We start from the raw sequence: 26,323 nt of genomic DNA on the forward strand, positions 1-26,323 counted from the left end.
TAATTTTAATAGCATTGTTAGCAACTTGGGTTCCAGATGACTTCTTTCATTTACATTTCACTCATTTATTAAAATGACCACTGGATTGTATATATATGGTAACATACCAGAGGGACAAGCAACCTTGAGTATGTGTGTGTGTGTGTGTGTGTGTGTGTACATGCTTGCATATATACACACAAATGCCTACATGCATGTGCCTTTTTATATATTTGAGCTGTTTATAATTTCCCTCATTTGTTTGAAAAATGTTTCTCAAATGTAATTTCAATTTGTGATATGAAAACAATTCCCTTAGAAGAATATCTTTTTTCCATAGTGTTTTCTTCTCATTTCCACAGTCTTAAAGCCAATAGTGGAGTTATTGAGTAATCCAGATTACATTAACCAAATGCTGCTTGCCCAGTTGGAGTACAGAGAACAAATGAATGAACATCACAAGAGAGCCTACACCTATGCTCCCTCTTATGAAGAGTTCATCAAACTTATCAATGGCAACTCTGATGTAGAGTTCCTAAAGCAACTAAGGTATTTGGTCTTTAATTATAGCACAACAATACCTACTAGTTTTCATCTCTTTCCTAAGTAGGTATATATGCATATACATGTATATGCATATGTATATAATATGTATATTATATATGTATATATTTGTCAGAGAAGCAGAAATAAATAAATGAAGTCCATAAATTTCACCATTAACAATGGAAAAATTAAATTAAATTAACCAGCTTCTTAACAGTGGAATTAGAATTAGGTTTTTCAAATAATTAGGTTGTAATAGATTGAAAGTTCTTCACTTGTTAGGAATTCCTTATTAGCCACTCAGATGCCAACCTCAGAAAAACATTTGAAGGAAATGATGTGTTTTTTAATTACAATGTAGAAAAAACACTTTTGGTTGTCATTTTTCTGGGAAATAGAGACTCAGGTCTAGGAATAAGGGGTTCTTGACTAATTATTTTGAGAGATCTCATTGGAAAATATCCAAAGTCTCTTATAGGGAAGGCATGTCTTCCTAAGATATTTTTCAGGGTGAGCATGTTTTTCCTTTTATAGTATATACATATACAGTATAATTATATAGCATTTCCTAATTTGTGGATTTGCTAGGCTTGTTTCTCTACTTATCCTTCTATTTGACTGTTCCTAAATGATGACATATAAGGAAGAAAGAAAACTCTGGTGTGTCAGTTTTAATTTTCTTTAGTACTTTTGGTAAATCACTGACAGAAAAGTAAAATATTGACTGAAGTTGAATCTTAGAACTATTCAAGGATTTTAGATTTGCCACATTTGCCTTTGTACCAAGGGTTCACATTAAGGTGACTTATGCTACTTAATTTACTGATGGGAATAGTAATTATATAAGAGACACGTTGTAGATGGCACTGTGTTCTTATGGATTATATGTCATCTATTAATCTTGATCCTACAAATGTGTTATGATGAGTTTAGTGATATGGTTTTCTTTAAAAGTATTTTGATTCTTTTGGCCTATAATAACTGAATATTTTATTTGCCTTCTCATTCCATGCATAATCTTAAATGAAATGTGCTAAATGGTAGTTGTTTATTATAGATTTGTGATTATTTGTGTATGAATCGAGAAATTTCATTTTGAGAAATGTGACACTTGAGCTGATGGAGAACCCATGAGCTAATATTCTATATTTGTTATCTGAGGCTTGTTGGTGATACCTACCCAAAGGACTTCCTCACCATGGCTTCCTTTGATTCCTTTTTTAAAAACAAACTCACAATAGCATGTTCTTATTGCCACCTCTTCTCCCTAAAACTCTACGTGCACACCAAGCTCTGGTTCTAAGGATGCCATTCAGACCTGTGCTCCAATATTCCTCCACCTGTTGCATTAATGCCTACTTCCTAACAGTCACTTTCTATTCCCCTCACCCCACAGCCCTTGGCAACCTCTAATCTGCTTTCTGTTTCAATGAATTTGCCTATTTTAGGTATTTTATATAAATGGAATAAAGCAATATGTGTGTGGTGTGGCCAAAGTAGCATATGCTGACCACTCTAAGACACTGTTTAGAAGCAGATCCTCATGTTCATAAATTGTGGGTGCACTCAATTCCTAAGCAGTTTTCTTCTGGTAAACAATCCACAGTAAAGTCAGACATGGACCATTTGGTAACTCCAAGCAAGTTTAATATGATTTAAAGTCAACAGTGGCAGATTGAGTGAGTCGGTATTCACTGTTCTTCCAAACTTGTGGATGAATATTAAATTTTATATGCCAAACATATTTGATATGCCCTGTACACATGGTGAAATAGTGATATTAACAAAAAGATATCAGAGAGATTTTTGAATGTTCAATTATTGGTTCTCTAGCACCATCTGTCATTTTGTATTTAAGCACAATTTCTGTGTGACAAGATGAATCTTGTTAAGAATTAATAGTTCATCTTCTTCAAAATGTACTAGCCAGATGCTTAGAACTATTTGAATACTGCAGTTCAACATTCGGCAGATAAAGAAGTATCTCAGCAAGAGTTGGTCCTTTAAATGATGGTGGTATCCACTGCCCCAGGATGATGGAACAACTTGATTTGGCTATAATAGGAACATCATAGATTACCTTAAGCTGGGTGTCCAAAAATTACACCAATTTTACATTTTCCTTTCCCATCTAATATGTGATGAAACAACAACAGTGTCAGCATTTTAATCTTCCTTTTGACTTCATAAATAAGACAAAATTGAAGAATAGCATAATGGGAGTTCTGGGAATCAGGCCCTTAGTTGAGTCCTCAGCGATTTAAGGGGCAGTAGAAATACTGAACTGAAGGACACCTGTTTCAAAAATTGCGATATAATTCACAGACAATAAAGTTCACCATTTAAAAATGTGCACTTCAGTGGTTTATAGTGGGTTCAAAGACTGTGCACCTAATATCACTGTATAATTCCAAAATGTTTTCATCACTCTCAAAAGAAACCCTATGCCCATTAGCAGTCACTTTCTATCCCACCCCCACAGCCTTTGGCAAACTGTACTTTCTGTTTCAATGAATTCGCCTCTTTTGGATATTTTATATAAATGGAATCATGCAAAATGTGGCCTATTGTGTCTAGCTTCTTTCACTCAGCATAATGTTTTCAAGGTTCATCCATACTGTAGTAAGTATCGGTACTCATTTCTTTTTTTGGCTGAATGAAACGTCATTGGATGAATAAATCACATTTTGTTTATTAGCTAATGGACAATTTATGTTGTTTACACTTTAAAGAATGACTTTTGAGTGACCACTGAGCATCTTCAGTAGCATTTCAGTAGCATTCCCAATGACTCTTGATAAATGAAAGTAAAATAAAATGTGGATTCTAACCTCTTCCTACCACTGCCTGCCCCAGTGTGCCTGTCACCAAGAAGAGATGGAACACAGACACCAAGAAGGCATAGTCCTCTTATGCATTATTCCTGATCTGTATATGATATTCTCTTTTGTGTCCTCCATCATACTGTTCAGGTTTGGATTTCTAGCAGAGTTTACGGAGTCAGTGGAGAGAGCAGCTGGAAGTGTTTTGATGATTAGATAATCAAGAACTTAAGATGTCAGTCTATTCAAAGCAAAATACATTTGCAGGTCTAATTAAGTTGGTATAATGACCGAGTCCAGTTGAAATGGCAATTCTTCTGACCTCTAAACCTTTATAAGCTTTCAGTTCCTCATGTAAGTCTTGGGATATGTGTTCATGACTTCCTGTAGAAAATTCTGTAGTAATAAGGGGTTGAAAGATACCTGTCCTTGAAAGTGTCATATGCATCTGGCAACATCCGCTATGGGATCATGGTAATCTGAAGAATTTACAGTCCCTGCAACAAGCTTGGCAAAAAACTTTAGGAGAAAATACCTTGGGAGGCATTTTTCTTAGTGATAGATATGCACCTCCAGAGTTACTAGCTGAACAGTTTTGTAACTACTGCATATTTTGTAGGGTCTTCCCCTGGACCTATGTCTGTGACACAGCTTCTTGCGCTTTGCAATATAGTAGAATTCCATGCAGTTCTATTTCATATGGCACTGAGATATCTTTATTCATGGGGCATTTGTCCTTATCCATTGCATCTTAGGAACAGACCTGAGGGCTAACCTTCATTCTTTATTTCTTGCACAGCTAGAAGTAGAAAGGCCACCAGGAATGACAGTAATTACAGAGATTGAACTTTTTGCTCTAAAATGTAGATGATGTTACATAAATTGATAGTCAGTATTGCTTTTGATTAGATACTTGTCTAAAATCTACATTGCTGAGGCTTATCAGCCGCCCAGCATTAACGGAATTGCTTTCTTCAGTTACAATTTGAACTCTTCTGTTGTTTTTCTGGCATAGTTAGAGTACTCTGCTGTCCAACTTTATTAGCATTTTAGGTCACTATCTTCAAATTGCTCTCAATAAAATTTTGGGACACGCTGCCTCAGGCAGGGAGTATGTTTTATTTAAACTAAACAGTTGATGAAATCATCCACTTTTATTTCCCACATATTTGGGAGACCGATGCATGTTTTCTAAAGGAAATAGTCATTCCACTCTGCTAAGATGGAATGCATTGAAGACAAAATAAAGTAAAGAACCATGAAGCTGATAATTATATTCTGGGATACTTTGGTAATTTTCTGTGTCAGCATGAGGTACTTTCACAGTAAGATTATACAGCTAGAAAAGCTTCCTTCAAATATACTAAATGAGTTGTTTTTAAACCTGGTAGTATCCAGGAAGTTGAAGTGAAGATGTGGTAGCTAGACTGGTTCGATATTTTGAATTTTCCATGGTTTTGTAGTAGGAGCAGTGTTGAACACTGCCAACAACAACACAGGAACCAAAAATGTGAATGCTGTCTTGGCACAGGGTATTCATGGGCAGTTGGATAGACTTCCTGCTGCTGGTGTGGGTGATGGGATAATGCCACAGTCCAGAAAAGCAAACCAGAGCTTAGAATGAAGGTGTAGCCATTAGTGAGGCTCAACAGTTAGAATCATACTAGAAAAAGGGCTGAGTATTCCCTTATATTGAAGATAATGTGGAGTCAGTATGCAGGAAGGGAAAAATGAAAGGTTCTGATCTTATAGAACCTGTGTAGAGTAGTGTGCAGATTGTGGTCCAAGAAAGAATCCATGCTGCCTTTATTGGTAATTCTTCCACATATTTGTAAGACATTCCCCAATGAAAATTGCTCCTCCACTAAAACATATAGATACCCAAGCTGCACCCTAGGAATTTCATGTAATTGTTCTAGAGAAGAACCAAAGGCATCATAAGTATTTTTAGAAAGCCCCCCCCAAGTACTACCAACAAGTAGTACTGTTAATCTGTTTTAAATCTATTAATCTGTTTTAAATGGAATATTCTTTTTTTTTTTTTTTTTTTTTTTTTTTTTGCGGTGCTGGGGATCGAACCCAGGGCCTTGTGCTTGTAAGGCAAGCACTCTACCGACTGAGCTATCTCCCCAGCCCTTAAATGGAATATTCTTACACATGCTACCACTGAAGTCTTTGCTAGATATAATATAATTGACTGTATTGTAATTCTTTGAAAACTAGTTTGAGATATATGGTGACTGTTGAGGAGAATATTGATTGAGGAGACTATTGATTAGTCAGGACACTTCAGTTTCTACACTTCAATCTGAACCAAAGGTTTTTTTTGGATTTTCTTTTTTCAAATCACTGACCTTCCTGGAAATTTTTTTCCCCTAAGGTTTCTTGGTAAAATAGACATTTTGGGCTAGATAATTTTGTTTATTTTAGAATGTTTAGCAGCATTGCTGGCCTCCACTCACTGTGTGCCTGTGGTATCCCTATAGTTATCACAATCAGAAATATTTCTAGGCATCACTGAATGTGCCTCCCACCCTGGGGGAAGAAGTTGCCTTCAATTGAATGTTTCTGGTTTAACTCTAGGAATAAATTAGAGGTACTTTCTGTAGTTGGAATTAGATTCAGCTGAAAGTTACAGAACTATCCCTCAAATAATGGTGATTTACCCAAAGTGAGTGGTCCCTTGCCAGCTTTATTGAGGTACACTTGACAAATAGAATTTGTATATTTTAAAGGTAGATAATATGATGTTTGGTATACATGTACATAGTAAAATGATTATCACAATCAAGCTAATTAATATCCATCACTCACAAAATTACCATTGTAACTCTCAGCAGATTTGAAGTGTACAAACAGTATTCTTAACTACAGTCACCATGCTGTGCATTAGATCTTCAGAACTTACTTACCCCACATAAATGAACCTTTGTACCAATTGACTAGGATCTCCCCATTTTCCCCACACCCCAACCCTGATTTTGCTTTCTGCTGTCATGACTTTTTGTGCCAGGAAAAGGTGCTTTCACAGTAGGATTGTAAAGCTGAAAAGGCTTCTTTCAAACATTGTAAATTCTACCCACCAGGAAGATCATGTAGTATTTGTCCTTCTGTCTGCCTTATTTTATTTTAGCAATTGTCCTCCAGAGTCATCCATACTGTTATCAGTGGCAGAATTTCCTTTTTTTTTTTTTTCCCTAAAATATTGCTCATTTCACACAAGGCTCATAGACGGCTTCCTACATATCCCACTTCTTTAATTTTTAAATGCAAGTGGTGGGCAGTTACTTTGAGTTCTCAGATCCTTGTTCTCAGGGTACCACAGCCTATTATAACGACACAAAAAAGAATTAGTAGCAAACATATCAGAATTTCCTTATTTTTAAAGGATGATTAGTGGAGTAGCAGTCCAGGATGCTACCCCACTTAAGGACCCGTACTCCCTCCAGCCCCTACTCTGCCATCCTAAGGGTATTTTCCAGAGTCCTTGGGGTCCAAAGTGACTTCAAAGTGCCATTCATCAAATCCTGATTCCAAGGAACAGGACAAAGGCAAAGAAAGAAGGTAGCAAAGCAACATACACTAGTTGTCTGTTAAGGAAATTTCTGGAAGCTGCCACATGATATTTCTGCTTATATCTTATTAGTCAGATAAATGAGATATACTAAACTTATTCAGGACAGTCTTAGGCACAGTTAAAAATGGAATATTCTGTTACTAAAGAAGAAAATAGAAAGGATAATGGAATAGGCAATACCTGTTTGTGCTACCATACCACATGTTTTATAGTTTAGGGAGACAGAATAACTCATTTGCCACACAATCATAGAAAAATATAACTTTCCTAGCTAAGTTTAAGCAGATTACAAGCAAATGCTCTATTTCACTGAAATAAAACAAGAGGAAATGAGCTTAATGAATGAATTAACTTAAGATATCATAATGAATTAATTAATTAAAGACATCATAATTAGCAATGGAATGAGTTACTTAGGGACTTTACTAAATATTTTTTCTTTGAACATTGTATTAGTCAGCTCTTTGTTGCTGGGACCAAAATACCTGACTAGAACAACTAAGAGGCTGAATCAGGAGGATTTCAAGTTCAAGACCAGCCTTTTCTACTTAGCAAGGCCCTAAGCAATTTAGGAAGACCCTGTCTCAAAATAAGAAATAAAAAGGGATGGGATGTAGCTCAGTGGTAAATTTCCCCTGGGTTAAATCTTAAGTCTCCCCTACTATCCATCCCAAAATAAAACAACCAAGAGGAGGAAAAGTTTATTTTGGGCTCATGATTTCGGAGATCTCAGTCCATGTTGGCCAACTCCATTGCTCTGGATCTGGAGGTAAGGCAGACCAACATGGCAGAAGAGTGTGGTGGAAGAAAGCTGCTCAGCTCATGACAGTCAAGGAAGCAGAGATAAAAAGTATGAAGAGCCAGGGACAGTATATATCCCCCAAGGCTATGTACTTATCTCCTCAGTGACCTTTCTTCAGCCATACCCTGCCTACCATTACCACCCAGTAGTTCATTCCAATTATTAATCCATATTAATCCATCAAATGGCTTAATCCGCAGATGTGGTTACAGATCTTGTAATCTAGTCATTTCACCTGTGAAAATTCCTTCATTGCCCATTGCCTAACACATGAGCTTTTGGGGAGTTACCTTATATCCAAACCATAACATACATTAAGGAAATGGGTTTTTATCTCTGGATTGGTTTAGAAGCATTAGCACTTGAAGATAACATGTTAACATTCTTGAAATTGCATGCTTTTGTGAAGAACTTAAATTGTTTGAACATTTGGCATTTTAAATGATAATTCTGAAAATATATTGTGAATCTGAGTAGTAAAATAGGATTACATTGTAAAGGAACATGAAAGAAGAAATCAAGTACATCTCAAGACAAACTAATGCACCATGTCAGAAATCAGTAAGCATGCAACAACTACTAAGGAAAAGATTAGTGTGGGTGGACAAGGAGATGAAAAATCTTAAAGTATAAAACAGAAGATCCTGACAAACTTTTATCAAAAGAATAAATGAATATGAATTTAGTTTTAAAATCACAATAAAACACAAGGTCACTTATGGAAAATGTTCTAAAAGATCTTTCAATTTTCTGAGAAATAAAAGTACTTTAAGCTGGGCATGGAAGTGCTTGCCTGTAATCACAGTGACTAGGGAGGCTAGGTAAGAGGATTGCCAATTTCAAGGCCATCCTCAGCAACTTAGCAAGGCCCTAAGCAACTAAGCAAGACACTGTCTCAGGATAAAAAAAATAAAAAGGGTTGGGGATATAGCTCAGTGGTACAGCACCCTAGTAGGTTCAGTCCCCAGTACCCTCCCTACCCCCAAAAAGGAGTATTTTGAATTCTTTCATAAGGATTACCTTCTGTTGGGAAATAACAAAGGATACAGAAGTGTGGGAATTAAACATATTGGAGGACACACCTTATTTTCATTTATCGGAGGAAAGGTAATTGAATATTGACAACAATATAAAATTTGATAATGGGGTAATTTTGATGTTAAAGAAATTTATGATCTCTCTGAAATTAAAAAAAATTTCTTACATACTTATAAATGGAGCAATACTGGAATTGTGAGTAGTTGTATCTACTTTATGAATGACTATTCAGGCCACAATTCAGTTTAAATAAAACACTTAATGCAAGATCTGGCACATTCCCCCAATCATTATTCACTGCCATTATTGTTGTTACAGTCGTTAGATCTATAGATTTCTTTTTTGGAGGGTGTGTACTAGGGATTTAACCCAGGGGCAATTTACCACTGAGTCACATCTCCAGCCCTTTTAATTTTTATTTTGAGATAGGATCTCAATAAGTTGCTTAGGAGCAGAATGAAATTAAACCCCTATCTCTCACCCTACACAAAAGTCAACTCAAAATGGATCAAGGACCTTGGAATAAGACCAGAGACCCTGCATCTTATACAAGAAAAAGTAGGTCCAAATCTTCAACATGTCAGCTTAGGGTCAGACTTCCTTAACAGGACTCCCATAGCACAAGAAATAAAAGCAAGAATCAACAACTGGGATAGATTCAAACTAAAAAGCTTTCTCTCAGCAAAGGAAACTATCAGTAACGTGAAGAGAGAGCCTTCAGAGTGGGAGAAAATCTTTGCCACTCATACTTCAGATAGAGTGCTAATTTTAAGAATATATAAAGAACTCAAAAGCAATCAACAGGTATATGAAAAAATGTTCAACATCTCTAGTAATAAGAGAAATGCAAATCAAAACTACCCTGAGATTTCATCTCACCCCAATTAGAATGGCAATTATCAGGAACACAAGCTACAATAGGTGTTGGCGAGGATGTGGTGAAAAAGGAACACTCACACATTGCTGATGGGATTGCAAATTAGTGCAGCCACTCTGGAAAGCAGTATGGAGATTCCTCAGAAAGCTTGGAATGGAACCACCATTTGACCCAGCTATCCCACTCCTTGGCCTATACCCAAAGGACTTAAAATCAGCATACTACAGAGATACAGCCACATCAATGTTCATTGCTGCTCAATTCACTATAGCCAGATTGTGGAACCAACCTAGATGTCCTTCAGTTGATGAATGGATACAGAAACTGTCATATATATACAATGGAATATTACTCTGCCATGAAGAATGATAAAATTATGGCATTTGCAGGCAAATGGATGAAATTGGAGAATATCATGCTAAGTGAGATAAGCCAATCTCAAAAAACTAAAGGAAGAATGATCTCGCTGATAAGCGGATGATGACTTATAATGGGGGGTGGGAGGGGTTAGCCATAGGGTTAGGGTTAGGTTTAGGGTTAGGGATAAGGAGGGTGGCAAGAATGGAGGAAGGAAGGACTGTATAGAGGGAAAAGAGGGGTGGGGGGGAATAACAGAATGAATCAAACAACATTACCCTATGTAAATTTATGATCACACAAATGGTATACCTTTACGCCATGTACAAACAGAGAAACAACATGTATCCCATTTGTTTACAATAAAATAAATAAATAAATAAAAAGAACTATAAAAAAATTTTTAAAAAAAGATAAACAAATTTCCTCCTTCACTAGCAAATAGCAAAAGGCACAGAAGTGGGAAGTTAACATATCAGAGGACACACATTATTTTCATTTAAGAGGAAAGAGAATTGGAAGGCTGAGGGGCAGGGGTGGGTTGACAGAGACCGGAGATGAGGCTTCTTATACTTGGAATGAAACATCAAGAGTTGAGTGTATGGGGCTGCGGTGTAGCTCAGAAGTAGCGCGCTTGCCTAGCATGTATGAGGCACTGGGTTTGATTTTCAGCACCACGTATAAATAAATAAACTAAAGGTCCATCGAAAATTAAATTTTTTTTTAAAAAAGTAAAAAAAGAAAGAGTTGAGTGCAGGTAATGCTCTTTTCTTTATTAAAAACAAATAAAAAATATGATGCTACGTACTTCCAGCAGAACAGTTTTATGATTCACAGGGTCTGCTAAAGGAACAGTAGTGAAGAGTGGTAGAAGTAGTGTTCTACTCTCTAGTGTTAGTACTCTAGCCGTGCCAGTTCAAAGCCACCAGCACCATGTCACTAAATGTGAAGTTGGAAAGAGATTTGCAGTAGTCCTCCATTTTGTTTAATATTTCCATCATGCTGATATAACAGATGTAAGCCACCTGATGATGGCTTACTATTATCATATGTAATAAGAAAGTGAATATAATTACTGGGAAATGATAAGTTTTAGAACTTATTACCTTTTAAAATATAATTTATTTAATTATAACATTGTATAACTTAATTTTTAATATTAATTGATTTAATTCTTAAAATATTTAGCAACCAGGTATCATGAACTAGCTCCAGCACAGCACTGAGTGGTAGTTATGCATGCTATCTTGATGAGCCTGAACTAAGAACTACCGTTCTTCTTGGAGTAGATAGGGTTAACAACACAAAAAGTCATCTTACAGAGATCAGTCACCTAAAGTAGACCCTGACCGAGAACTTGGGCTCAGCAGTCAGACAGACCCAGACTCAAGAGACCTGGTTTGATTTTGGTTCTGCTTCTTACAAGCTGTGTGACCTTGGGCAAGTCACTTAAACCCTGAGCCCCAATTTTTACTAGAAAACATGGTTCCTATTTCATAAGATCGTTATGACAATTAAATGAGATTTTTTGCAGGTGATTTATTAATACAGTTCTCAGGTCATGCTAAGTTTCCAATAAGAGCTAAAAAAAGAAAAATTTTAAAAAAGAAAAATAGCAGTTATCAGGACAAGGCAACAAAATTCTCAGATACTGACTTGAATCTGATTAAAAGACAGTAATACTTTAAAAAAATTTTACTCAAAAAAGTAGTACATTTTCAACAAAGAACATTAAAGTAGTCAACCAAAGATAATATTCAACAAACATTCTGAAAAAAATGTGCTATGCTTAATGTAAGAATAAAGAATGAAACATAGCAGTGGTATTATACATATATATGTATATATATTTATATATGTGTGTGTGTATATATATATATATATATATGTATATACACTAATGATACTAATGACTGACATAAAAAGAAGACTAGCAGAAACTAAACACAGAAGACAGAAGAAATTTGACTTTCTTAAACAAATTGCCCTGGCCATCCAGTAGTAACATAGCTCTGGCTGTTTCTGTAACATGTAATTTCTGTAGCCTCTGGGAACTAGAAAATTAATATATGGTAACATTTGTTATTTAGGATCATCAAATATAGATAAACAAGATTAAGAAAGTAAGAATCACTTTTATAAACATAAACTATTAATACCTAGTATATTTCAGATTTTTTTATATAGAGTATACATGTTTATAGAAATGCAAGACACCTCACTGCTCTGGTTCAGAATTTCCTGCCTATTGTAACTCAGATAGTTCACAGGTATATGGAAGTGAATTTCTGCAGTCCTTGGAGGTGAGGGCCTGGAATGACTGGTTATATCTATGTTCTGTTCACACATCCTTTTTTTATGTGTAGCTTGAATGGGAAAAGGTCAGAAAGTATTCCTTCTTCTTTCTGTAGAATCAACTACCTTTTGCACACCAGAAAGAAAACAGGTTCAAAAAACTCTTTGGCAGAAAGAGCCTCTGATTCCTCCCAGTCCTAACTTAAAGTTAGGACTAGTTTGTGCTCCTGACATTCTCTATTTAATGCCACTTAACATTCCTCATGAAAAGATAGCTCCTAACCTTGTTAGTATCCTTCACGGTACTCAAAGACATAGGAAGTAAAGTGAAGATACCTTTTTTGATTCATAATATTGATGAATATTAAAAATTTGATGATACCTAATATTGATAAGGGTGTTAGAAAATAGGCAACCCCATGTTCTACTGTTAGGTGTATAAATGATTACATAACAGTTTTATAATGTGAAAATGTAAATTCTTTTTTTTTTTTTGAATAGTTAGCCATTTTTTTTTATTATTGTTCAAGAATATACTCCAATCTTGTCACAGGCAGAAGAGTTGTATGGTTTCTGTTACTGTAGTGATGAATGACTTGAAGACAATTTATTCTCAATTTAGAATAATTATAATTTTTTTTATTATTATTGTATACAAATGGGATACATGTTGTTTTTCTATTTGTACATGGAATCAAGGCATACCATTTGTGTAATCATATGTTTACATAGGGCAATGATGTTTGATTCATTATTTTTTTTTCCCTTCCCCCCCACCCCTCCCACCCCTCTTTTCCCTCTATACAGTCCTTCTTTCCTTCATTCTTACTACACTCCTTATCCCTAAACCTAAACCTAACCTTAACCCTATGGCTAACCCCTCCCACCCCCCATTATATGTCCTCATCCGCTTATCAGTGAGATCATTCATCCTTTAGTTTTTTGAGATTGGCTTATCTCACTTAGCTGTAAATTCTTTTTGATCCAATTTTTACTATTAGTAATTTTCTTAAGTAATCATGAGTGTATGGGAAGATTTTTCCAAGAATGTATCTTTTTTTTTTTTTTCCCGCAGTGCTAGGAATTGAACCCAGGACCTTGTGTTTGCAAGGCAAGCACTCTACCAACTGAGCAACATCCCCAGCCCAAGAATGCTTCTTAATCTTTTATTTAAAATAGAGAAAAGTTTGAATTAACCAAAATGCCTAATAATAAAGATTTAAAAAATTTTTTTTAAATTTGGTGAATCTACACAATGGATTATCACGTGTTATTGGAGAATAGGATTAGAATATTTAAAAATAATAGAAGATATTAACTATAAATTGATAAATTTAAAAAGGCTCTGGAACTGTATATACATCATAAGCCCAGTCTTGTAAAACAAGAAATATTGTTTGCATTAAAAAAAAAGATTAAAAGGTAGGCATGGTTGCCCACACCTGTAATCCCAGATACCTGGGAGACTGAGGCAGGAATATTACATAAGTTTGAGACCAGTCTAAATTAAAAAGATAAAATATGCCATATGTTAGTAGTGGTTAACTTTAAATGTTGTGCTTTTTGTATTTTCTAATTTTCTTCAGTGAACATATGCTACTTTAAAGTAAGATTGGCTCAGACTAAGAAAGTCTGCCCAGCCATTTATCAGACTGGAATAACAGACACTAAAGTCAGCTACATAGTTAACAGAAATAATGTTTCTCCCAAGTACACACTACCACTGTAAAATGTCATTATGAGCCCATTCTTTGAGTTTTCTTATTCTCTCTGAGAAATTTTGTTCTCTGAAATTTTAGACTTTCAGAAACTTTGCTCTTTGGAATTAGATCAGTAAGAATGACATATTCTTCTCTTGCTTGGAGAATCTAAGTAAGGTTGACACACAGAAACAACTTTGACTTATAACCCAGATGCAGAGCCTCAAATTAGGGGTTTTGGGATGCAACATACCTATTTTAGTCAGCTTTTGCACTGCTATGACTAAAAGGATCTGACCAGAACAATTTTAGAGGTGGAAAAGTTTATTTGAGGGCTCCCAGTTTCAGAGGTCTTAGTCTAGGAAGGCCAGCTCCATTCCTCTGGACTCAGAGTGAGGCAGAAGAGTGTGGTAGAGGGAAGCAGCTCAGGTGATGATTAGGAAGCAGAGAAAGGAACTCCACTTACCAGATACAAAATATATACCACAAAGCCACGCCTCCAATTCCCACCTCCTTCAGCCACACCCTACCAGCCTTCAGTTACTGCTCAATTAATCCCTATTGGGATTAATTCATTGATTGAGTTAAGGCTCTCACAGCCCAATCATTTCTTTTCTAAACCTTCTTGCATTGTATCACATGTGAGCTTTTGAGAGGACATTTCATATTCAAACCATAACAAATACCATATCTATCTTAACTTTTTAACTTTATAACTCCCAAAAAAATAGGACCCTGGGTCTACCCAAAATTGATCTCTTGACACAACCCTGCTTTGAACCTGTGAAAATACTGCTTTATTTAAATTTCATCTCTTCTCTAGTTCCCAGAGTAACTATCTTTCCCTTTGGGGGATTTCCACCAGTTCCTCTGGTATATAGTCTTTAGCTCATTTCTGGGTCCATAAACCTGATTTTGTTGGACCACAGTAACCCTGGTACCCATGGGTTGATAAGACTGAAATACTTTTTATATTCAGGAAGAAGTACCACGACTTGAAAATATTTATATGTATTTTACAAACACATGCATACCATTTCCCTTGATACATTTAAAGAGTCAACGACAGTGGCAAGAAATAATAAGTTAACACTTATTGAACTCTTTGGAGTAGGCACTGTTCCAGATTTTTAGAGGTATTATCTAATTTAATCTGCATAACAACTCTATGAGGCAAAATACTGTTATCACTCTATTTTTACAGATGAGGACTCTTAAGATTTAGAAAGCTCATATAATTTTCCCAGGGAGAGACAGTCTGTATTAGAAATAGGATGTGAACACAGGCCTGTCTGATGCCAGAGCTCACATTCTCAACTACTCTGATTCATGTTCTGAATGATCCCGCAGACCCTTTCAGTAGTGCCACGGATATGAGAAACAGTGTCAGCTTGGCTGACTGAAATGATCACAGCTTTTACTCAAATGCTTTAACTGAAGTTCCTCCAATGAAAACATTATCCCTAGCCTCTGGCAACTCTGAAAAGATTATCTTAAAATTTTTTAGTTTTTCTTTAACATTTGTACTTATATGGGAGTCTATAAAGTTTTATTCCCAATTTTAATACAGTGTTTTAAATCATTTGCTATATTATATACCTGAAACTAAGATTTTTTTTCCAGTCTGTGATTCCAAGAAATCTGAAATGTACATGCACAAATAGCTCTATAGTAGTAATTTAAAAAAACTGTTATGTGTGCCTAATGAAACACGGAAGAGTATATATGTATACACATAAATACGTAGACAGCATGTGTGTGTGTGTGTGTGTGTGTGTGTGTGTGTGTGTGTGTGCGTGCGCGTGCTTGTGTGTGTTTGGTTTGTAAGGTTTTTGTAAGCATTTCAAAACTGTTCTGAACATAAATAGTAGAAGGGCAATGAATCTAAAGATGTCTAAGGTGATTACTTTGAAGTACTCTGTACCATTTAGGTGTTTCAGTTTAGTGGGAAAAATTCTTAAGTACAAAATTTCTCTCAGTCTTTATTTATTTAACCGAGTATATAAAACAAAAGAGAGGTGAGGTGGCTACACAGAGGAGTAGGTAATAGTTACCTTTTGTGACTTTGTCCCTGGGACAAAGGGATTTTTCCAGAGTTGTGAAACAGCTTAACTCTTGTTATGCCACTTCTCCCTGATACTTGACTTTACATTATCATTTGAAAAAAACATATACAACAGTCTGTACACTTCCAATAATTTCTAACCAAACTCTGCACCAGCAAGGCTATAACCTCCTCTAGAGAAAGAAAGCCAGATGAGTGCTGGGTATCTCTCAGCAGCTTCCTGGAATTCAGAAAAGCCTGGGCCCACAAGGACAGTCGAGACTTGGTTATACGTGTTGTATGCTTTTGTTCAGAAAAGTGAGAATGAAAAAGTAATTTTCTACTTTGCCTTTTGGTGTCAAGTGAAAGTGCATTAACAGACTTTCATCTTCAAATGCTGACTATGTGCGAAACACTGTGTGAGGCAGGTCTGGTGTATGTAACGGTGGGTTGTGTATCTTTGGATTCCACTCTGCCATCAGGATTATGCCGCTTATAATCCAGCATAGGAGAGCCACGTGGATGTAAATAGCCAAGTGTATGCACGCAGTGACTAATGCTGTGGAAGTGGAGTAGAAAGAGCCAAGAGCTGGGTAGGAGCAACTGTTGCCCTACAAAAGAGAAGAACCTGGGAAAGCTACGGAGAGGACTGGCCATGAACTGAATGTTTAAAAACTAGCAGGATTTCAACAGATGAGCAGGGGGGGTGATTGTACACAAGAGGGAGAAGAAACAGGAGAGCAAATACCAGAGTCAGGGAAGGGCTGGAGCGTGTGGGATACTGCGTGTGGTCTGAATGGTAGCCGCGGAGTATCCAAGAGAGATAGAGAAGGCAGCAAGGCTCATTCCATCTGGTGTTGGCCATGCTTATGTACTTTGAAAATCCTTACCAGATGAGCTTTACCCTATATTGAATTTTGTAGAATTGCAGAAAAATGGTAAATAGTATGAGCTGTAAGTCAGGCAGCTCTCCGTTGTATTTCTTACATGAGGAGACTACATATAGATTTCTTAGTCGGTTTGAACACCAGTTTCCTCCTTTGCAATGTGGAGATAATTATAGTCCTCATTGTGAGAATTAAGTGAGTTCATGTGAATTAAAATATCTAAACAGTTACCCCCCACCTATGAAAGAATTCTATAGATCTTAGCTGGTATTACATTCTGATTTTATGATTTCATTAACAAATGCTAACTCTTTACTTAGATGGTACATATTTTTTTTTCAGTATCATCAGTGACTCATTTGTTCCAAAGCCTGAATCACTAAGACTATCAAAAAAACAAGTTGTCCAGAATATTATGCATACCTGTTAAGTGGTACAGATGTTAACTTTTACTAATTTAACTTATTAATATTTATTGAGTGTCTAAGTTCCTTCTAGTAGTTCTGATATTTACCTGTTATATAATCATAGTGTAGTGAAAAACTATGTACCTAAATCATTGCACATATATCTTGAGATGTATCCCTGCCATAAAGTCTTAGAAGAGTGCTAGATTGATGAATTCTTGCATTTGCAATTTTGATAACTGTTGCCAAATCACCCTTCATAAAGGTTGTACTAATTTCCACTCCCATCAAAAATATATATTTATTGAGTGTCTACCATATATTTTATGCCAAGATAGGTGCTATAGAATATAAGACACAACCCCTTCCTCAAGAGGCTCTTCATCTAGATGGGGAGAAAGGAGCATGTCTTTATTTTAGATAAAACCACCACAATTCTATCTTCAGCTAAAAATGTGTCATCATTTTTTGAAGGAATATTAGGCCCTGGAATGACTGAACACACCATTTTCTTGTTTGTAGCACTCTTGGTGGAAGTGTCTCTTTAAAATAGTATTATAAAGTAGCAACAAATAGGTATTGTTATAGAGCAGGAGTAATTTAGGATTTGAGAAAAGACAGATATTAAATGTGTGTTACAGGTGCTGGGGAAAACTTGAAGAAGTAATACATGTAAGATGGACAAGTAGGGAGATTGTCTTCTGAGGCAGAATATGAGCAAGAGCCTAGGGGAACTGTAGCTTTGAGAGGACAGTATAGAAAGTGGCCTGGCTGAAGTCCACATTTATATTGAGGGGAAAAGGAAATTGGATTGGATAAGAGAGCCAGAGCTAATTTGTGGAAGAAATGGCAGCCTGGAATGTAGGTTTTTCCTTTGAGGAGTTTGCTGGAGGTATTGAGCACAGGAGGTTAAATGATCCTGTGAAGGTGTTTCCATGGGGCTGCTCAAGCTGTTTTCATGGGAGAGAGAGCAGGATAGCTTTAGGCAAGCAACTAAAACTGTTCAGCCATTGCCGGGACCCACACATGAGGAGGAACCCCAAAATGAGGTGGTAGCCAAAGGAGAAAAAGAAAAGAACTTAAAGATGTTCACAGGACAAGTCAATTGGTCTTTGAGACTGATGATTCCTAGTAGGATATCTAATTCAGATAATAAGATTTTGATAAGATAAGAAGATTTTGGTTATTAGTGCAGAAATGGAAAGGTAAGGAAAGCCTATGCAAGAAAGAAGGTAGTTTGAATAGGTTTAGATAGGGAGGTAGGGAATATAGGAGAGAGAAAATTGTTTGGAGAAAGTTAAAGAATGACTCATAATTCCACCAGTTTAACATAACTGCCTTTAATTTCATCTCTATCTCATCTTGTAACCCTGATTTATGTACCCATATAACATATCTGCTATCATAAATGTACATGCCATTTTGAATTTTTAAAATCAGTGTGTCGCAACATTTGTTTTCATGTAACCTTAATAATTATAAGTAGTATTGGCTGGGAGCTTTACTTTCAATCTCATATATCCCCAGAGCTTTCTGAAAACAGGGACCATATTGCTGTTGTTCATTCCTGTGTCCAGAACATAGGAAGAGATTAAAAATGTTTAATAAATGTATTGTAGACCCCATAGATTATTCCCATGTTTTTCTTTACAGAAGTTGCTATAACAAATGTGTATGGTGTGTTTTTGTTTTTGTTTTTTTGGTTTGTTGTTTGGGTTTTGTTTTGTTTTGTTTTGTTTTGTTTTGTTTTGTTTTGTTTTGTTTTGACTGGAGGATGCTTCTGTTAAATTGTTTCCTTATGATAAGTTTTCAAGATGGGAATTGTTTTGTGGATGGACATTGGACATTAAGTCTATTTGCAGGACATCCAGATGGCAGTGTACAAGGTGTTCAAAGACATGTTCTAGAGTTGAATGAAAAGTCAGTATATTCTAGTAGTAGAACCTTACTCCTAAGGTTAAATTAGGGTCTTCATTCAGGAATGTTGGGCTCTGATAGTTCTGGGTTTGTATATGCTTCTTATATGTGTTTCCTCATCCATGTAGTAACTAGCATGAAAATTCACATAATGAACCATTTTTGTGCTTTTCCATATTTTGGAGGAATTTCCGTTCCCTTAGTGTCTGTATCAGTGAATGAAATCGTTGCTTCATTTGAATTGCCCAAAGACAGGGGCAACACCTCTCTTGGGAATTTCTCAGTGGGAAGCCACCAGTCGAAAATTGCCCAGTTGATGGTGACACCCTGCTCAAGGGGGATTCTGTGTTAGCCACAGAATTTATTAGTTCATAGTTCATTAGTTATTAGTTGATAAACCCTAATGGGGCTGTTTTACCCACAACTACGGTTTTATTTATCTTGAAGAAACTTTCTTACAATAAATCCTTTGATGTTTACACCTATATAATAAGCGTGCTGAGTCTTCCTCCACCACAGGCAGGCTTTACCACTGAGTCCCACTTTTTATATTTCTGTGTCTGGGTGTTTTTTCTAGTTCCCTCGCTACCCAGTTCTGGAAACTGAGTAAACATTTTGCAGATAGTGACACATTAGAAAACTTTATTGGTCAGTAATGTCCTAGCAAGGCTTCAGTTTGGAAAATAGCACCTGGGCATATATTCAGCCCAAAGTTATCTTCTGCACGTGAAGTCCTTAAAGAACTTCAGGTGGGATGGCATTGATCACAAGATAAGATGACATATTGTGACTTCAGTAATTCAGGGGTTTATTTTCCTTATGCAGCAACATACCCTGAAATGGATAGTTTGGGGCATCTTTGATAACTCAATGATGTCATTGGAGGCCTAAATTTCTGTCCCCTGACTTCACCATCCTCAGCCTGTGGCTTCAATCCTCATGGTTGCTAAAGGATGAAGGTGGCTGCTGTACCCTGTCCCACTGCATCCCTTTTTTCTCAGCTTGAACTATGTCAGACGGTCATCCCTCACTTAGGGAGAAGGTTGGCATGTTCCACTTCAAGCATTGCTTTCCCTGATTAAAAATGTGATTCAGTTAGTAAGAAAGAAAGGGAGAATGAATGTTGGCTACGCAGCCAGCAGTGTCTGCCACAGTCTTCAGGGGACAGGCCAACACTGTTTCTGACAACCTGCTCTTTGAGGTGGTGAGCATCAGACATTGATATTTATATTATACAAGTGAAAAAATAAAAAAGATGTGAATTTGTCAGAAGGACGTGAATAACTGTGACTGATGAATTTGTGTCTCTTTTCTAGGTTTTAGTTGAAAAGTCAAAGAATATATGCTCTATTTTATGGGCTAAAAGCCAGTCAAATGTAGCATTAAATCTTAAAGTGCTTCACAGTTTGTGTCCAAAGTAATAATTAATGTTAAACAGCTTTATTGCAAGCAGATTGCAGTCAATGCAATTAAGGTCTGAGAACACTCAGGACAGAAAACTTTGGTTAGGGAAATCCTAGTAACCATTTGCCAGCCCTTAAGAATTGGGTTTATAAAGCCTAAATGAATATGCTCAAAATAGCCATGACTCAGATTGTACTCAGCACTTAAAATGCAAGATTTTGTTTATTTTTCCTAACTCAAGCCTTCTAAGTTATACATGCATATAGCTGGTGCTGTACTCCAATAATTCTCAACTCTCACTCTGCATTATTTACTGAGAGAGTTAACATGAAAATACAGATATCTGAGTCCCACTGAAAATGTTCTTGACTCTGTAGGTCTTCTTAGAATAACAAGGTAACGTTCTAAGGCAGTACCTGTGGAGCTGGAGAGGGGAGGCAACCTGGAGAAGTGTTTAGGAAGTATCATCCAATAGAACTGTCTCTGCCGATCAAAACGTTTTTTCTATTGTAACATCTAATAGGGTCTACAAGCTGCATGTGACTGTGGAGTAGTTGAAATGTGTAACTGAAGAACTGAACGTTTTATTTACTTGGTTTAAATATTCACATGTAGCTCATGGGCATCTTGTTGAACAATGCAAATTTAGGAGATTAGAATTGACAGGCTTTGGTTTCCAAAGAATACTGAGGAGAGGCAGGAGTTGAGTCTAACCTCAAGGTTTCTGCCTTTAGGGGAACAGGTAGTAAGGCTTCTGGTAGAGGAAGAGTGGGGTGCCAGTTCATGATTCTTGTGTCTTGATAGCACGTGACACAGTGTGCAAGGGAGCTACTCAAGCCATGATGAGTTGTTCTGATGAGACCTGAGTAGAACTCACACCTTCTGTGTTGTACTTGTTTAGTATAAATAAAGATAATCTCTGGAAATAGTATTTTTTTCCTATTCAATCTATTCTCTTTCTCTTTCTCTTTTAAAAATCAGGTATCAAATTGTAGTGGAAATAATCCAGGCAACTACAATTAGCAGCTTTCCCCAACTGAAGAGGCACAAGGGTAAGAATCTATTTGTTTTCCATTATACATTTTAAAGGTCCTAGGTTGGTCCTGTCTTCTGTTCAGATATTTGGCAAATTTGAACATTTTTCTGACTTACATTTAAATATTTCAAATTGTTAAAAATAACAGTATAGTATTGTCACAGCTCGGTCCCTGTCCCCAGTGCCAATTCAAAAACAGGACACAGTTTTGAGAAAAAGGAAAAATAAGTTTTAGTGCTTTGCTAGCAAAGGAAAAGCATAGGGGACTCCTGTACCAGAAGCAGTGATTTTGCCCATCAGCAGTAATAGGGAGATTTTAAAGGAGCTATTCAAAGGCCACTTCCAGGTGTTCCCTGACTGGGGGTCCCTAGGAGCCCTGATGGTGTGTTATCATTCACTTGTTAATTTGGGAGATATTCACTTCTTAGACCCTCTGGCAGATATCTCCTTCTGTTGGAGCAGATAATTCAAGGTAATCTTGTTCCTTGCCCCCAGGGTTAGGGAGAGGGAGAAGAGGGAAAGGAAAAACATGTGCCTTTTAAAAATAAGCCTCAGAGCTATATTCAAAAGGTGAAGGTGGACCATTATAATATCATTAGAAAAAGTAAATATAATTTCATCCTAACTAAAACCTTTGTTTTTATTTCTGTATCCTAGTAGAAACTTCATTCTCTGTAGTTGTAGATTTTAGAAGATTAAAATAAAATTGAGTATTTGGTGTTTCTGTTCTGTTTTTAAACTAAACATGATTATACATTTTTTTCTCATTGAGGTTTAAACTTCTTATTCATTAATATTTGTCTTGATATATGATCTTGATAGTCATTTAAATAACTAGTGAGTGCTGTTTCATAATTCACTTAATCTTTTCCTTTAGTTGAACATTTAGATTGCTAATGGTTTTTTCTCTTTACATTAGTGTTGTTGATTTTATACACACACACACACACACATACACACACACACGCGCGCGCGCGCGCGCATATACACTCTATTTTATCTGTTTGTTTCTCTTCAAATGAAGTAAGGTTTATATCCAGGCTTGATTCGGAGCAATAGTAAGGTGTGTGGATGGCTTCCAGCTCCCTTGTAGTTTGCTGGTGCTAGCATATTCCCCTCACATATAGGAAGTTGGGGGGACATATTAAAATCTGGAGTGTAAAGCAAACCTTGATTTGCTGTTGAGAGGCAAAACACTACTTTCACCCCATAGTGGACTTTTCACAAAAATCTCCAGGCCCACTAAAGTCTTCCTGTCAGGGTGATTTAAAAAAAAAAAAACAGGGACAGGGAAACCTTGGGCCGGAAGCTTTAAAACATGCTCTCTCCCCAGGTTTCTAGTTAGCACAGAGAAGCAAAGGGAATGAATATTGGTATATTGGTTTGGGGACTTTTTCTTTCTCCTTGAGTCACTGACAGAAGGTAGTAGTTATGTAAAAAAAGGACAGGAAGGTGTTATGAAAGCTTTGTCTTTATTCCCAGTAACCAGGACACAGTTTTGAGAAAAAGGAAAAAGAAGTTTTTTGTTGCTTTGCTAGCAAAGGAGAAACACTGGGGACATCTCTCCCAGAGGCTGTGATTCTGCCCATCAGGGGAAATGGGCATTTTAAAGAAATGCTTCAAAGGCTACATTCTCTGTACACAGCTGTAATTCACTTGTTAATTTGGAAGATAGTCATTTTTTAGAGCTTCTTTCTGGTGCCATCCCCAGGTCTGAATTATTTAGTTCCTATGGTGAGTGTGTGCTCAAGGACAGATAATTGGGGAAGAAAGGTAATCCTGTTTCTCCCAAAATTAGGGAGTGGGAAGGAGAGAGGAAGAGAAACCTGTCCCTTTTAAAAATAAGTTTTAGTGGCAGAGGATCAAGGGCTATATGCAAAGCATACAGTGGACCATTGTTACAAAGGTATCAACTGTGAAGAGGCACTAGTTTTTAATCTTAGCTCAGTGAGGAGGGCCGTGCAAATATGTTCAAATTTATGAGTACCTAGAAATTTCTGCATCCATTGAGTCTCTAAACCAGGCTGGGAGGCAATTAGGCAATAAATAAAATCCACAATCAATATTTCAGGTGATGATGTGTGCCTTGGAGAAAAAAGGTATGTGTTTTGGGGGAAATGGGGTGGTAGGGAATGTTAGTACAGCTGGAGGGGAGGCTGATAGTGCATTCAAATAGTGTGATGGGGAAGACCTCACCAGATGGTGACCTTGAGCATTGCCTGCAGACTTGTTTGAGGAAGAGCTTAGTTGGAATTGGGAAGCTCAACAGCTCCAAGGCCCAATCAAGAAGGGCCTTTACTGCTACTGAGGGGACTTTGGCCTTGACTCTGAATGAGGAAGTCTTTGTAAGCTTTTGAGCAAAGGAACCTGATCTGATGAATTCCTTTGAGAGAATAGTTCTTTTACTCTCCTAATTCTCATTGTTCTTGAAGGGGAAAAACTTCACTTTCAGACATTTTGACAGATATTTTAAAAGAGAATACAAATAAGGATTTATCCTCCCCATGATTACCTTCTATGAGTGCTCCTCTCTATTATCATGAGTTGAGTCAGAAAAATACCTTTCTTAATTTGTTATTTTAGTTGTTCAGTCTGCTGACAAAGTCCTACAGAGTAGGTGACTTAAATGGCAGAAATTTATGTTCTCATGGTTCTGGAGACTAGAAGTCTTAGATAAAGTTTTTAGTTCCTTCTGAGGACCATGAGCGAAGGATCAGTTCCAGACCTTTCTCCATGGTTCTACAGTAGTTTCCCTTACGTTAGTTACTCACAACCAACTGTGGTCCAAAAATATTAAATGGAAACTTCCAGAAATAATTTATAAGTTTTAAATTGTACACTATTCCGTGTAACATAATGAAACCTCAAACCATTTGCTCCATCCTCTCTAGGACATCTTGTGTATCCATACTGTGTATGCTACCTGCCCATTAGTCACTCAGGAGCCATCTTTTTTATCAGATTGACTATGTATGTGTTCCAGTAACCCATATTTAACTTAATAATGTCCCCAAATGCAAGAAAAGTGATGCCAATGCTGGCAATTTTATTATAGTATATTGTTATAGTTGGTCTATTCTATTATTGTCATTGTTAATATCTGACTTGCCTAGTTTATAAATTAAACTTTATCAAGTTATATATGCATAAGAAAAGCACAATATATGTATGTTCGTATGTGTGTGTATATGTATATATTATATTTATAAATTACATATACATAAAGGTGTGGTACTATCTGAAATCCCAGGCATTCACTGGGGTTCTTGGAATGTATCCACTGTGCAAAAGTGGATACTGCTGTAGATGGCCATTTTCTCCATTTATCTTCACATTGTCTTTCCTTTGTATATAAATTTCCTATGATTACAAGGACACCTGTCCTATTGGATTAGAGCCTACTGTAACAACACCTTATCTTAATTGACCTTATCTTAATTCATAAGCAACAAAAAATAGTAAGTTGGACTTTAAAACTTAAAAACTTGCGTATGTCAAAGGACATTATTAAGAAAAAACAATGCAGAATGAGAAAAATATTTACAAATCATATCTGACAGGGAGCTTATGTCAAGAATATGGAAAGAACTCTTATATTTCAATAATCAAAAGACAAATAATTCAAGTTGAAAATGGCAAAAAGATTTGTAGACATTTCTACAAAGATATACAAATGTCCAGTAAACAAATGAAAACCTGCTCAACATCATTATATATATTAGGGAAACACAAATCAAAACTAACAGGAGATACCACTTCATACCTACCAGGGTAACTAAAATAGCTAATAATATGCTGGTGAGGATATGGAGTAATTGAAACCCTTATTCATTCCCAGTAGAAATGGAAAATGGAAAACAGTTGGTAGTTTCTCAAAATTTTAGGCATGGAATTAACACATGACTAGCATTTCTATTCCTAGGTAGAGCAAAACTCGGAGGCAAGTGCCTGCAGGCTTACTTGGTCCCCTAATAGTCCTTCATTTAGGGATCAGTGACTCTAGCAAGGAATAAAGTAGAGAAGAATAAAAGTGACCAACTAACTCATCTTTTCTATGAGTAAGAAAATTACACTAGGTATAATGGGAAAGGTTCCTACAGAAAACTTATGAATATAGGATTGGAGATGTAGCTCAGTGGTAGAGTACTTGTCTAATGTGCATGGTGCCCAGAGTTACTGATGTTGCTGAAAGTTCTGTTCTTGTCCCCAGTGCCAACCCAATAACAAGGACACAGTTTTGAGAAAAAGGAAAAAAGTAGGTTTATTGCTTTGCTAGCAAAGGAGAAACACGGGGGACTCCTGTCCCAAAGTCTGTGATTCTGCCCATCAGCAGGAACAGGGGGCTTTTAAAGAGGTGACTCAAAGACTACATTCCATGAGTTCTCTGTTGTAATTCACGTATTAATTTGGGAGATTGTCATTTCTAAGATCTTCTGGTTCCATCCCCAAAGTCTGGATTATGTCATTCCTATGGTGGGTATGTACTTAGGGACAGATAATTCTGCCTAGGATGGGGAAGAAAGGTAATCTTGTTTCCTCTGAAATTTTGGAGGGGAAGAGATTAGGGAGGAGCAGGGAGAGAGGAAAAGAAACGTCCATTTTAAAAATAAGTTGTAGTTGCAGTGACAGAGCAGC

The 26,323-nt window shown here is 36.6% G+C and overlaps 1 protein-coding gene across 7 annotated transcripts in view; it reads left to right on the top strand.

The window, feature by feature from the left end:
- Snx25 (sorting nexin 25) overlaps positions 1 to 26,323 on the top strand; it is a 109,942-nt gene that overhangs the window by 43,727 nt on the left and 39,892 nt on the right. For all 7 annotated transcript variants that reach the window (XR_007108322.1, XR_007108321.1, XM_047549494.1 and 4 more), the window contains exons 5-6: positions 342 to 528; positions 21,634 to 21,704. Coding sequence is in view for 5 of the 7 variants with exons in the window: in XM_047549494.1 (XP_047405450.1) it covers positions 342 to 528; positions 21,634 to 21,704 (258 nt within the window). In the remaining 2 variants the exon portion in view is untranslated. The remainder of the gene's footprint in view (positions 1 to 341; positions 529 to 21,633; positions 21,705 to 26,323) is intronic.

This window comes from Sciurus carolinensis, chromosome 4 (assembly GCF_902686445.1).
Source record: "Sciurus carolinensis chromosome 4, mSciCar1.2, whole genome shotgun sequence".
Lineage (NCBI taxonomy): Eukaryota > Metazoa > Chordata > Mammalia > Rodentia > Sciuridae > Sciurus > Sciurus carolinensis.